Below are 15345 nucleotides of genomic sequence, written 5' to 3' on the forward strand. Positions count from 1 at the left end.
ACTGGCCAAGCCATAGCAGGTGGGTCTGATGATATGCTTCAGACCAGCATATGCTGCACGCCAGGATAACGACATCTAGACAATGAAGGAACCTCAAGAGACGCTTCACTGACCCTTATCCCAGGTAATCGAGTGTGTGTGTGTGTGTGTGTGTGTGTGTGTGGGTAGGTATCCTGAGGTGTGTGACCAGCGTGCGCCACAGCCACGTGACTCAGTGAGCTGTCCCGTTACCGTTCATGTGGGTCTTGTTCTTCTGAGACCTGGGGACCTCCGTGCTGTAGAGGCAGTCCAGGAACCCGCGGGAGATCTCCTCCACCATGGACCGGTCTGGGATGGACTGGGCCATGCCGTAGATGGCTCCCTGGAACACGGACCAGTATGAATGTGTACATGTACCATTTTTGCCATTTAGCAGACGCCTTATTCCAAAGCAATACATTTGACTAAGCAAGTGAATCATCAATCCACCAGTCGTAGCAGGAAGAGTAATCTAGCTCAGGCCCGGGGCCATTGGCAGTCTCCGTGATTCTTTTTTTTTTTAATGTATATATAAACACTCGAGAAACAGTACAGGGGGGGCAGTAGAAGTCTTAGGGGACACAGTAAAGGGGAAAAGCGGGTATCTCAGGGGACACAGTGCTGGGGGGTAGTGGATGTCTCAGGAGACACAGTGCTGGGACTGGGCCATGCCATAGATCGCTCCCTGGAACACGGACGAGTATGAATGTGGTGGGGTTTTTTCTTAATATCTTAATAACGTTAGCCTCATAGCATAATTGCCTAAGTGATGCCTAAGTCATGCCTAAATCATGCCTACGTCATGCCTAAGTCATGCCTACGTCATGCCTACGTCATGCCTAAGTCATGCCTACGTCATACCTCAGTCATGCCTAAGTCATGCTTCACTTGAGGTCAGCCGAGCCATCTTTGTATGTAATGTCAAAAATGCCCTATGTCAAAGAGATGACTTGGGCAGATAGTGATTTTGGAATGTAAACAAGCATTCTGATAGGCTGATGTCATAGTAGACAATAATGCCCAGTGAATCAGCAGTGTTAGGAGAGGAGAGTTAGGCAGATATCTACATTTGGCCAAAATATGACTTAGGCAATTATGCTATGAGGCTAAAGGTATGTTTATTATGAATGCTCTATGTTGAGGTAATGGAGTCACAGCTACATTCAAACTCACCATTCCAGAGGTCTTCTCGTTGGGGGTCTTCATGATGACGGCCACCTGCTCCTTGACGTCACGGACAAACTTCTCGGCCACGCCTGTCTGGGTGTGCAGCACTGTCACACAGATGTGGACGCTGGGGAGGGGGGTACATGGTAACAGTTCTTAACACTAGAACAACCATGGGTGGGGGTCATTTGACCAAGCGAGTAGAACATGTTATATATCTTTGCACTCGATCAAATTTCAGGACCCTCCTTTCATGACTTGTCCTAGATATGTGCGTTCTACCACCCAGTATCCTTACATTTTCAAAATCACATCAGGATAAGCTAGTATACAGATATTTCGCTAGTTTTTCTGTGTAGGAGGCAGGCTAATTTACAAGTAGTGCCCTCTATTGATCTTTGTGTCAGAAGTATCTGATTTCCATTCCTCGGGGACCACCAGCCTCTCCTCGGGGACCACCAGCAATTCTGGTTTGTACTTGATTAGTTGAATCAGGTGTGCTGGTGGTGGAACAGATCAAATATGTGGAACGGCTGGTGGTCCCCGAGGAGAGGGTTGAAAACCACTGCCCTAGGGGGTCTTGACTTAGTTGTATTACTTCAGTGTACACTTACAGTGCATGGTCAATATGTCGCAACGTTAACAATGAGTATGACTGAGTACCTGGATGGATACTGCAGGGTGTTCAGGTTCCAGCCCTTCAGCGTGAGCGCGTTGGACAAGCGGAAGATGTCAAAGACGTCAGAGCCCAGCGCCACGACGGACACCTCCGGATCCCCGAACACGAACACCCCCTCCACCTTACACACTCTGTCAGAGAAATAAACAAAACAAAGATGGTGAAAAGGGGGAACAAGTCGGTGTTGTGGATTTAGTCTGGTTTCTTCTCTATTGATATTCAATATTGAACACAAGGAGGTTGATCAACTTAGCTTGAAGCCTTTTATTAATAAAGTTACATGAGAGCAGTCTAGAGTTTGCAAAATCCAGAGCCCCAGAGCTCCCTCCTTCTTTGAGCACTAGTAGCATTAGTAGTTATTAATAAAAAAAATAACCCAAGGACGCTTTACAGATTTCACAGACAGAAAGTCAGACAAGACAGAACAGAAAAAGAAACAAAACAAAGAAAACAGCGACAGTGACAGTGACAGAACTAGACTTGGAGCCAAAGGCCTTGGTGTATACATACAATGCGGTATGTGTTAATAATGACTAAAGGATGGGGATGGAGAGTGTGTGTGAGGAGGGGGTCTTACTCTTTCTGGATGGTGCGTGCAGTCTGGATGACCTTCCTGGTCATCTCTACGTAGCCGTTCTCTCCCATGTGCATCATGGTGGCCCAGCACGCCGCTATGATCCCCCCAGGCCGGGACCCTGCCACGGAGGGGGAGGCGTAGATGCCCCCCTGCCAGTCGGGGGCCACAAAGTACTGGTAGTGACGGTACTTCCTGTCACTGTAGAGGACCACGGAGGAACCTTTGGGGGCGTAGCCGTACTGAGGGAGAGGGAGAGGGAGAGGGAGAGGGAGAGGGAGAGGGAGAGGGAGAGGGAGAGAGAGAGAGGGAGAGGGAGAGGGAGAGGGAGAGGGAGGTGTAGAGGGAGAGGAAGAGGAAGAGGGTAGAAGAGAGTATTTTGGCTTGACTAGAGAGTGTGTCATTGATTTTCAACACAAACAATATTTACATTTTTCTGAATAAAAGTCTGAAACATGCATTTTAGGATTTATAAAACTCAAATCCAGGGAATGTAGTGACAAGCCCCTGGGATAGATAGAGAGAGATAGATAGAGAGAGAGACAGAGAAAGAGAGACAGAGATAGATAGATAGATAGATAGATAGATAGATAGATAGACAGAGAGAGAGATAGATAGATCGATAGTTTATTGATGATTGATTAATTGATTGATTGATTGATTGACCGACCCACATCCTTCTCCTACCTTGTGTACGTCTGCAGAGATGCTGGTCACGCCCTTCACCCTGAAGTCAAACGGGGCCAGGGGGTAGTTAGCCTGGGCCATGAACACGATGAGGAACCCTCCTAGACATGCGTCCACATGCAGAGGCAGGCCATACCTCTCAGCCAGCTGAGAAGCACCAGGAGAGGAGGAGGCGTGGCTGAGGTTTGGTCTGGTTTCTTTCTTTCTTTCTTTCTTTCTTTCGTTTGTCTTCTTTTTAACATAGCTTATTTATGAGGGGCGTGAGCTTAGAATGATAAGGTTCTATCTCCTAGGGTAGTTTAGAATGATAAGGTTCTATCTCCGTTTAGGGCAGTTCAGAGATATTGAGCGTCAAAGTTTTTACATTCCATTATGTTTCGTGAGATGGAACCTTTGTATTTTATGAATTACTAACTCAAAAAATGTCAACATTTTTAAAATAACACCACACAGGCATTAATAAACACCTAATGGATCAGATTATGTAAAAAAAAAAAAAACTCAATTTTGACCAGAAATGGAGATAGAACCTTATAATTCTAACGTCACGATTTGTTTTTATTCTTTCTTTCGTTTCTCCTCTTTTTTACACAGCTTATGTATGAGGGGAAGGGAGGTTTGACACCCTACCTTTCCCACTTCCTCTATGGGATCCATGACTCCGTGGGGGAACTGGGGGGCGGAGCAGACCAGCATGGCCGTGTTCTTAGTGATGGCTCTCTCCATAGCCTGCCAGACACAGAGGAGGATCGTTTCATCATCAGGAACCTCTTCTAAGCTGAAGCAAACATTGACTTTCTACAGAAGTTTCTATCAACACTTTTTTTATTGAATTATACCTAGTGCACACTGCGCAGTTGTGTCTAGTGTCTACAAATTACAAGATACCACTAATTATTAGTCTTATTTGTCTTTTTTTATTATTATCTTGAATTATGCCTATTGCCTTATTGTCTTGTGCTGCGATGTCAGGAATCGAAGAATTGTACTCTCTTACACTTGATGTAATGTGATGTAACAATAAACAATAAACTTGAAACTTGAAGTACCCCATCAGACTGATGTGAATATATGTCTGCACCTTAACATCCACTTTCATGGTCTTCTTGTCCAGCGGGATGTGAACCAGCTTCATTCTGAAGTAGTGTGCAGCTTTGTCAAAGGCTGCGTGGACGCTCACCGGGGCGATGCTACGAAATTAAGAGAGCAAAGACAACAAGGGCCATTAACACTAGAAGCGCCGTGTTTTTACCTACTAAAAGAGCTGCCTCGGGGGTCCCCTCTTTACAAAGGAAAGCTGCTATTTACACACAACGACCACTAGTTGGCCGCTTGTAAATTAGCCTGCTTCCTACACAGAAAAACGGCAAAATAGCTTTATACTAGCTTATCCTGATGTGATTTTGAAAATGTAAGGATACTGGGTGGTAGAACGCACATATCTAGGAAAAGTCATGAAAGGAGGGTCCTGAAATTTGATTGAGTGCAAAGATATAACATTTTTCTTTACTCATGGCTGTTCTAGTGTTAAAACACACATTACAAAATACAGGTAAGATAACCGTCACATTAAGCACCATGTAGAGACAGATGACATGACATCACAGAAACGCAGCACAAGGGCTGCGATACAGAAATACAGAACTTACATTTCCGGGTGTGTCACGCCACGCTCATAGGCCATGTCTCTGTACGCCTTACAGGCCATCAGGATGCTCTCAGTCCCTCCTGAGGTCACCTGCACACAACACACACACACACACACACACCTGAAGTCACCTGCACAGAACACACACACCTGAAGTCACCTGCACAGAACACACACACCTGAAGTCACCTGCACAGAACACACACACCTGAAGTCACCTGCACAGAACACACACACCTGAAGTCACCTGCACAGAACACACACACCTGAAGTCACCTGCACAGAACACACACACCTGAAGTCACCTGCACACACCAGCTCTACCTCCTGAGCCACAGCCGCCCGGTGAGAACAGAGATACTCACTGTACCACAGGTGTCAGGTCCACCGTTGAAGAGGGTACACGTCATCCTCACCACCTCCGCCTCCATCTTCCTCACCCCCGGGAACAGGTCTGGGTGGAGCGGGTTGCTCCATGCAAACTGTCCATATACCTGGGGAGCAACGGGAGTCATTCAACGGTGATCAGTGAGAAAGGGTTTTCTCACAGACACACTAATGATAACAGGTCATGTCCAATCTAAAGTATAGAGAGTAATTTTCCAAATGTAGTGTGAACTACACATTTTATTTAATTTTCATTTTATTATCAAATTGTCACAACAAATATGACACACTTAACACTCGAGCAGCCGTGGGAGGGGTCATTTGACCAAGTGAGTAAAAAATGTTTTATATCTTTGCACTCCATCAAATTTCAGGACCCTCCTTTTATGACTTTCCCTAGATATGTGCGTTCTACCACCCAGTATCCTTACATTTACATCACATCACATCACATCATTCAATCACATCAGAATAAGCTAGTATGAAGCTATTTTGCTGTTTTTCTGTGTAGGAGGCAGGCTAATTTACAAGACGTGCCAACTAGTGGTCTTTGTGTGTAAGTAGCAGCTTCCCATTCTAAAGACTATGGTAATTTGACCCCCCCGAGGCGGCGCTAAGAGTAGGTGAAACAGGCACGGCTGTCCTAGTGTTAACTTGAATGCTCATACAAAGAATGCAGTACGTAAACAGACGGTTGCTTTGCGGAGGTTGTGTACCTGCACCAGGAGTTTGGTCAGAGCTGCGTCGCCCCAGTACACCGCCCCTGACACACACCCCTTCTGCCACTCCACCTCACCTGGGGACATCACACAAACACCGCTCAGTAAAGGACTTCATTTACCATGAGAGGAAGGGGGTTGTGGACTCATTTACCACTGGTACAGGGTTGTGCCGGAAAACCCTGTACAGTGGTAAATTAGTCCACAACCCTCGCCCTGCGCCCTCGAATGGTAAATTGCTTTTCTACAACAGCCACCACATAATATACAAAATAAATACACAGTTGTAACATTAAATTCATGTATTTACAGTCATTAATCGTTTCAGAATACATATATCCTTCCGCCACAGAATATAGTCCCATAAACAAGATCAACTCCCAGAAACGTACTCAGTGTCTCGTACTCTCTGATCTTCTCTAGAACTGCATTCTGGGTAAGGCCTCGTGCTGGCAGCTGGGTGGTGTATTCCATGCCCTCCTTCAGCGTGCACAGGCTGGCACTCATGTCTTCTAGGGCCTTGTTCAGCTGGCTCTGGATCTGTCACAACACAGACACGGGTGTCACTTACTTTATCATTGTGACAGCAGCCGGTGAAAGTGGGAACAAGTCGGAAACCCAATCAAAATGTTCGGGCTTTCGCTAGTCAAGGCAAAATATCTCAATGCGATGGATTCGGTGAGTAATCCCCCCTACTACTCTACACTAACTAGGTAGTAGTGGGGATTACTCACCGAATCCATTGCATTGCAATGTTTTGGCTTGACTAGCGAGTGTGTCATTGATTCTCAACAACGTTGAAATGTATATTTAAATTTTTCGGAATAAAAGTCAGAACATTTTGATTGGTTGCCGACTTGTTCTCACATTCACCAGCTGCTGTCACAATTGTCAACGTTCAAACAAGTTCTCTCGGGAGAATTGGACCATCATAGGAATGATTATGAAACATAGAATGAAGAGAACGATTATAACAGTCCAATTTTCACAACATTTAAAAATAATGTTCTGTCAAAAATATAGAAAGTCGGATAACAGCTAGCTGTTTTTATTACGGTATTGTAGCGTGCTAGTTAGCTAGTTAGCTAGCTGTACTAGACAGCATTCAAAATAGGTTATGTGACAGTGATGTAACAGTGATGTAATGACCCAAAGTAATCTAGCGTTATCATGAGTCTATGACATTAACGGTATCAAAGGCCTCCCTCCCCATCCTCACCCCCTCCCCATCCCCACCCCCCTCACCCTCCCCATCCCCACCCCCCTCACCCTCCCCATCCCCACCCTCCTCACCCCCTCCCCCTCCCCACCCCCCTCACCCTCACCCTCCCCATCCTCACCCCCTTCACCCTCCTGACACTGAGTCACCAAGGATAATATGACTCATCACAGCTAGATCATCCACAGGCACGTCCCAGGCATACAGACTACCTAAACTTTAACCTCACAGTCACTTAACTACTGCCACTCATATCCTGTACTATTGACACTTGTATCACGACTTGAATCACGCCTAGTGCCTTCCTGTCTACAAATGGCAAGATACTGCTAATGGTAAATCATCTTATTTGTCACTTATGTCCTGTACTGTTGTCACTTTTTTAGTATCTTGAATTATGCCTGTTGCCTACTTTACTCTCTTACACTTGTGTAATGTGACGTAACAATAAACTTGAAACGTGAAACTAGATGAAGAAGAAGCCAGAGGACATCTGCAGAAATAAGGAACAAAATAACGTCTTAATGCTTACTGTCGTGCCAACAAACGGTATTTTCCTGATGATTCGAAAGGCCTGCTTCTTTATTCTGGATGTTAGGCCTGTATACCAGGAAAGGAGACACATGTTGAAATAATTGTTGACTAGCGTAGAAAAAACAAAAGATGAATACAATAGGACCTTGTTGAAACATAGAACAACTGTGGGAAGGTAAGAGCTAGGTATGGCGACAGATTAACTACTCACCCACACTATAACAAAGAGTGAATCATCTTATATAATTTGTTTATGGTTACAACAATAACTGCATCATCATTAAGTACAGTATCTAGCACTGCATCATGACATGTCTGATTCGATCACAATAATTAAGATTATAATTTAGATTAATTATTATTATGTTGATACACATGTACATAAATCTTAAGCTCACAGCCACTTTACTACTACTAGCCCTCTCTCTCACTCTCTCTCTCTCTCTCTCTCTCACTCTCTCTCTCCCCCTCTCTCTCTCTCTCTCTCACTCTCTCTCACTCTCTCACTCTCTCTCTCCCCCTCTCTCTCTCTCACTCTCTCTCACTCTCTCTCACTCTCTCTCTCTCTCTCTCTCTCTCTCTCTCTCTCTCTCTCTCTCTCTCACTCACTCTCCTGCTGGAACAGGAGGCCTTTGACCCAGAGTGCTGCCAGGGTGGGTATGAGCGTAGCCCCGATGATCTGCCACGGCTCCACATCCTCACAGCGGGTGTTGACGAGCCGCCTGCCTTCCTCCAGGTAGAACAGCAGCATCTCCTTGTACTCCTGCAGGGCATGCTGGGAAGGGTGACACACTGTCAATAACTCCTGAGGTGAAATGTGGACTGCACACATAATAAATAACACATAACAAGTCAAAAACGATGATAGTCATGACCAAACGTACGTTTTAAAGGTCTTGATTAGATTAGTAGTAGATGTATGTCTTTCAAATAAATCTGTGGTTGCTTGCTTTGATAGATGAAGGTTTACAAAAGTGTATAAAATCAAATATATATGATATATAATAATAATAATAATAACTTTATTTGTATAGCGCTTTTCCTGCTAACGTTGCAGCTCAAAGTGCTTTAATCATTATATAATCTTAATTTAATTATTTAGTCATTTAAAGGCAATATTAAAAAGATATATGATGATGATATATATATAGTTCCAGTAAAAAAAAGAAATTGGACACACTTCCCCATTCAATTGGTACTGTATGTCATCTATCTATCAGTAATCAAAGGTTCTATAATGATGATTGCAAACAAAGTTAACCAAAGTCTCAAAAAACGTTTAATCATCTACAAACGCACAAGCCAGGTGGTGTTACAATGCAATTAGGCTACCGCAATTACACCTAGGCCAGATCAGACACACAATTAAGGCCTAACCGTTTCTAACACACACGTCCACACAGAGAACCACCATCTGTCAAGTCCACATTTTATGAAAGTGGAAATATGGTTCTGTACAAATAACAGGAATGATTTCACTAATGAAGAGAGAGTACTTACAACAGATGAAACTGTCATCACAACAGTCAGATCTCTACCTCGCTACAGTAAAACAGTACAGTACACACATGCAATTATGGAGGAGAAGGTAACTAGGTGAACCTGTTACTCCGACTAATCATCAGACTGACAGGTTTGTGTCTTTGCCCCAGGTGGGCTGGAGGAGTAGAGATCAGCTGACTCCAGACTGTCCACAGACTCCTCCCCCTTCCCCACTGACTCCTCCCCCTTCCCCACTGACTCCTCCCCCTTCCCCACAGACTCCTCCCCCTTGCCCACAGACTCCTCCCCCTTCCCCACTGGCTCCTCCCCCTTCCCCACAGACTCCTCCCCCTCCCCCACAGACTCCTCCCCCTTCCCCACAGACTCCTCCCCCTTCCCCGCTGACTCCTCCCCCTTCCCCACAGGCTCCTCCCCCTTCCCCACTGGCTCCTCCCCCTTCCCCACCGCCACTACACCTAACATCTGCAGCCTATAGTGGAGAGAATAAGACACTTAGTTTTTGCCCCTCAGCTGTCCGTCTAGTAAACGACTCAGGTGTCCACCTGCCCCCCCCTCCCTCCCTCTCTGAGTAGGTCCCTCCCCCCCCCCTCCTCTCTGAGTAGGTCCCTCCCCCCCCCTCCCTCCCTCTCTGAGTAGGTCCCTCCCCCCTCCCTCCCTCTCTGAGTAGGTCCCTCCCCCCCCCCTCCCTCTCTGAGTAGGTCCCTCCCTCCCCCCTCCCTCTCTGAGTAGGTCCCTCCCTCCCCCCTCCCTCCTCTCTGAGTAGGTCCCTCCCCCCCCCTCCCTCTCTGAGTAGGTCCCTCCCTCCCCCCTCCCTCTCTGAGTAGGTCCCTCCCTCCCCCCTCCCTCCTCTCTGAGTAGGTCCCTCCCCCCCCCTCCCTCTCTGAGTAGGTCCCTCCCCCCCCTCTCTGAGTAGGTCCCTCCCCCCCCCTCCCTCTCTGAGTAGGTCCCTCCCCCCCCCTCCTCTCTGAGTAGGTCCCTCCCCCCCCCTCCTCTCTGAGTAGGTCCCTCCCCCCCCTCCCTCTCTGAGTAGGTCCCTCCCCCCCCTCCCTCTCTGAGTAGGTCCCTCCCCCCCCCTCCTCTCTGAGTAGGTCCCTCCCTCCCCCCTCCCTCCTCTCTGAGTAGGTCCCTCCCTCCCCCCTCCCTCCCTCTCTGAGTAGGTCCCTCCCTCCCCCTCCTCTCTGAGTAGGTCCCTCCCTCCCCCCCCTCCCTCTCTGAGTAGGTCCCCCCCTCCCTCCCCCCTCCCTCTCTGAGTAGGTCCCTCCCCCCCCCTCCTCTCTGAGTAGGTCCCTCCCTCCCCCCCCCTCTCTGAGTAGGTCCCTCCCCCCCCCTCCCTCTCTGAGTAGGTCCCTCCCCCCCCCTCCCTCTCTGAGTAGGTCCCTCCCCCCCCCTCCCTCTCTGAGTAGGTCCCTCCCCCCCCCTCCTCTCTGAGTAGGTCCCTCCCCCCCCCCCTCCCTCTCTGAGTAGGTCCCTCCCCCCCCCCTCCCTCTCTGAGTAGGTCCCTCCCCCCCCCCTCCCTCTCTGAGTAGATCCCTCCCTCCCCCCCCCTCCTCTCTGAGTAGATCCCTCCCCCCCCCTCCCTCCCCCCCCTCCCTCTCTGAGTAGGTCCCTCCCCCCCCCCTCCCTCTCTGAGTAGGTCCCCCCCCCTCCCTCCCTCTCTGAGTAGATCCCTCCCCCCCCCTCCCTCCCCCCCCTCCCTCTCTGAGTAGATCCCTCCCCCCCCCTCCCTCCCCCCCCCCTCCTCTCTGAGTAGGTCCCTCCCTCCCTCCCCCCCTCCTCTCTGAGTAGGTCCCTCCCTCCCCCCCCCTCTCTGAGGAGGGTCTGCACTGCACTGAACCCATTGACATTGCACTTGACCGTGTTGTTATGTTGTTATTATTCCAATGCACTGATTTGTCTGTTTTCATGGTTCTGTCCTGTTTGCGCTTGTCTCTTTTTGTATATTTGTGAAAAAAATCGAACTAGCAAGTTCCTATTATGTGTTTCTACTTAAATGGCAATAAATATGAATTTATCTGACATACACCCTGCAAACACGTTTTTACAAAATCTATGAATTCAGATGGACTGGAGGGTCGATGTACTGAACTGTGATTCACAGATCGTGTCGGCCAATCAAAATGTCACAAACACATTCCATGAAGTAGGTATCACTGTATCACAACTAACAATTAAAACAACAATGACATCTAGGTGCTGAATATTGACCAATAGTTTGTACCATAACTACATTTCACTGAAACCTTTGTCTCTATACTATGCAGGCGCAGTAAATGATTAATGACTGTAATTTCATAAGTGCAGTAAAAAAATGAGCATATCTATTCTCTCCTCGGCTCCTGTTAGCTGATGATCACTGCTGTGTTTCCAACACAACGCAGGGCTGATAACACTGAAGATTACTGCTCCTCCAGGGATGTACGCAGATAAAGAAGAGCTTAAAGTCCACAGGGCAATCTTGATTGATTGATAAGCAATCATATAATAACACATAATAACAATAAGCAACATAACACCACCTTGGGGGAGAGAGACAAGTGGAACATGCAATGATGATGATTCAAACACCGTTCGATACTAGCTACATCTCTAAACACTGTGACATAAATGGACTGACTTATATAGCGCCTTATTCCAAAGTGCTTTAATTATAACAGCCTCTCATTCACCCATTCACACACACATTCACATTGACACACCAATGGCTGCAAGCTACCATGCAAGGCGCCGGCCCGCTCATTGGGAGTGATTTGGGGTTCAGTGTCTTGCCCAAGGACAGCTCACCATGTGGTCAGCTGGGGTTTGAACCGCCGATCTGCCGACCTTGCGATCATTAGACAACGGCTCTACCGGCTCTACCTCCTGCGGCCCAGCCCCTGTCATACAAAACTGGGCTCGGCTCAGCTGTATATCAAACAAACGTCTGGAGCGACGTCTTTCTACGATAACAAACCGTATCTTTCTTTTCTAAATATTTGTCTAGAGTTTTTTTTACCAGAACTCGTATAAAAAAAAAGTTTCAAAGTACACACCAATATGTATATACAAAAATAACAAGAAGAACAATGGTAATAGTCCGAGTGTACAATAAAACACACACACACACACACACCTCCATCCCCTTGATTATCTGGAGTAAGGCATAGTGTCTAGAAGTAGATGAATAAAATATAGATATATTAAAAAAAGAAGATGCCATTCCCATGAAGTCAGATGTTTTATATTAAGGGCGGCCGGTGCTGGAATGCTTTTTGAGTCAGTGTATATCTTACCTGTGACACCGATTGTTCTGATTGTTTTTTCATGTAATGATGACGGCATTGTAATCTCACTCAGGTGTGTCCTCACAGGTGTTACCTGTTCAACTAGCCTACCTGACTATTTAATGGCTGTCTTGTATATATTTAAGACTTGACAAAGGCTACAGCCGAAACCGTCATATTAAAACCACATTTTTGCATCTGGAACTAGAGTGTGCGGCTTCTACTTATTTTAATAATTTTTAAGAGCTGGAATGCATAACATGTTATATGAAAATATGGGGCTCAGGAGGTAGAGTCACAGGAGGTAAAGCACTTTGGAATAAGGCGCTATATAAGTCAGTCCATTTACCATTTATGGCAGAAAATATGTCAAAGAGGGTGCCCAGGTGTTTACATAAGGAAGGAAGCTCAGTGTGTTATCTTAGTGTTATCCTGAGACAGGTGAAAGGTACATGTGTGTTGGAAACTGTTGCAACATGTATGAAGCCTTTGCCCCTGGGGGTTTGTTACCCAACACGTTTTCTGATTACAAAACACTTGACGTCACCTCTGCATTACGAGACCTCTCCCTCTCCTCCCCTCCACCTCCCCTCCACCTCTCCCTCTCCTCCCTCCCACTCCCCTCCACCTCTCCCTCTCCTCCCTCCCCCTCTACCTGTTCTCCCTCTCCTCCACCTCTCCTCCCTCCCCCTCTACCTCTCCTCCACCCTCTTCCCTCTCCCTCCCCCTCTACCTCTCCCTCTCCTCCACCCTCTTCCCTCTCCCTCCCCCTCCCTCTCCTCCTCTCCCTCTCCACCTCCACCCCCACCTCTCCTCCCTCCCCCTCTACCTCTCCCTCTGACCTCAAATGCAGGTCATAGCCCTTCACGCCTTTTCCTGCTCTCCTCATTGTGATGTCATCACCTATGCCTTGGCTTTTCCCGTGCCAGCAGTATTCTGTAGGGAGATGTGTGTTGGCTCCAAGGGGAGGTCATATTTACCATGGAAACATACCGGGTGTTAGGAGGTTGGTGTTGGGGAAACACTGAAGGAAAAAACTCTGATAACAATTACCGCTGGTTTTGCAAACATAATTGAACTTCTGGAGAAACACAAAGAGGAGAAACCAATCGGAAATAGGCCCACCGCAATCTGGTCTGGAAATGCAGTCCCACTTTAAAGCATTAATCTGTCCATACTCGTTCATTGATGCACAAAGTGCCCAGGGGCAATTGCACGGTAACAGAACGCCCCTGCAACTGCATTTTTCACTTTCAAATGTACGCCAAACAAATAGCCTTGATAACAAGTTTAAGAAAGCTATTCAGTTCCATGCATAATGATTATTGTAACAATTTCAACTGAATTAAACAAACAAAACGAAAAGAAACACATTTTCTTTAAGGACTGTGAACTGCTTTAAAGTTCGGTAACAGAATTACCCTAACATCTTATGCAACCACATTTCCTCAAAACGACTTAAATACACGCTACCAAGATTCAAATATGCCTGCAGAGAGTGGGATGTAAGCCATATGATACCTTGAGTTTGAAAATATCTCTTTTGGTTGTTGAGCTACAGTAAGTAGATTTACATCAAGCACTTTGGAGCACTTGGAGCTGCAACATTTGCAGGAAAAGCGCTATACAAATAAGTATTATTATTATTATTCAGGCAACAGAATGACTAAATGGGCCCCTACAGAAATGCATCACTTCTGTATTTGAATGTCCTTCTCTACGTGATTATGACACCATAGACTCTCATTAAGGTAATAATGTATTCTTCTATCTTTTTACCAGTATATATAACATTACAAAGGGAAATTGATAGAAACCCACAAAACACAAGAAACAAAAATCTGCCTTTGAAACTTCATTAATTGTTATTTAAAATCAGATAATTTGTTGTTCCCAGTGTCTTTTTCTTCATTATACTTACCACAGGAGTCCAAAGCTGGTTGCCTGTGTGTTACGCCCCCATATAAAAGGTCTAGGGGATACGGGGTGTAACAATTAAATAAAACCGGGGGGACAAGAACCAGAGGAGATGGGAAATATAAAATAAACCAGATTTATTGTAAAAGGATAACACAAACAGGTTTCCGAGAAACACATTAACAGAAATCTGCTCTATAAAAGAAGAGTGCATGAATCTAATGCATTAAAATAAAGAATAAAGTAACTAACTGACCAAGTGGTAGACAGCTAACAGAGACCAAATGCAAATGAGACTAAATAGTGACACAAAACAAAAACACTAACAAACACAACCTACAGACCTGCGACCACACCACACCACACCTCACCTCACCTCACCACACCACACCACACCACACCACACCACACCACACTACCCCACACGCCACGCCACGCCACGCCACCACCACCACCACACCACACCACCACCACCACCACCACCACCACCACCACCACCACACCACCACCACCACCACACCACACCACACCACATAACAAAAACCAACACAAAATCTCCAGAGTTGTCTTCTGGCCCACTGGCACCATTGCAGTGTCTCTCCCAGGCTTTTATCCTCCACCTCCACCCTTGATTGAGGATTGGCCACACCTGTGCTCAATCAGGCCGTCACCATGGCGATAGGCAGGGAGGAAGGACACTCACCTGGGAGAGAACACAGGAAACACACAGAACACACAGGACCCCACACAGGACCACACACAGGACCCCACACAGGACCACACACAGGACCACACACAGGACCACACACAGGACCACACACAGGACCACACACAGGACCCCACACAGGACCCCACACAGGACCACACACAGGACCCCACACAGGACCACACACAGGACCACACACAGGACCCCACACAGGACCCCACACAGGACCACACACAGGACCCCACACAGGACCCCACACAGGACCCCACACAGGACCACACACTACGGACGTAACCCTGTGTCACAGGACAGTCCTATTCCTCAACA

General features: G+C 46.9%; 1 protein-coding gene across 1 annotated transcript in view; it reads right to left on the reverse strand.

The window, feature by feature from the left end:
• Positions 1-211: 211 nt before the first annotated feature.
• LOC308174856 (sphingosine-1-phosphate lyase 1-like) overlaps positions 212-15345 on the reverse strand; it is a gene marked incomplete at both ends in the record, with an annotated part of 17125 nt that continues 1991 nt past the window's right edge. Inside the window, 15 exons of the mRNA XM_080549966.1 lie at positions 212-361; positions 1192-1312; positions 1849-1995; positions 2442-2680; positions 3126-3272; positions 3756-3854; positions 4207-4315; positions 4775-4863; positions 5139-5267; positions 5877-5956; positions 6272-6419; positions 7631-7698; positions 8242-8407; positions 14657-14683; positions 14984-15015. Coding sequence (XP_080406092.1) covers positions 212-361; positions 1192-1312; positions 1849-1995; positions 2442-2680; positions 3126-3272; positions 3756-3854; positions 4207-4315; positions 4775-4863; positions 5139-5267; positions 5877-5956; positions 6272-6419; positions 7631-7698; positions 8242-8407; positions 14657-14683; positions 14984-15015 — 1751 coding nt within the window. The remainder of the gene's footprint in view (positions 362-1191; positions 1313-1848; positions 1996-2441; positions 2681-3125; positions 3273-3755; positions 3855-4206; positions 4316-4774; positions 4864-5138; positions 5268-5876; positions 5957-6271; positions 6420-7630; positions 7699-8241; positions 8408-14656; positions 14684-14983; positions 15016-15345) is intronic.

Source organism: Nansenia antarctica (assembly GCF_963989245.1).
Source record: "Nansenia antarctica genome assembly, chromosome: 20".
In the NCBI taxonomy this organism is placed as follows: domain Eukaryota; kingdom Metazoa; phylum Chordata; class Actinopteri; order Argentiniformes; family Microstomatidae; genus Nansenia; species Nansenia antarctica.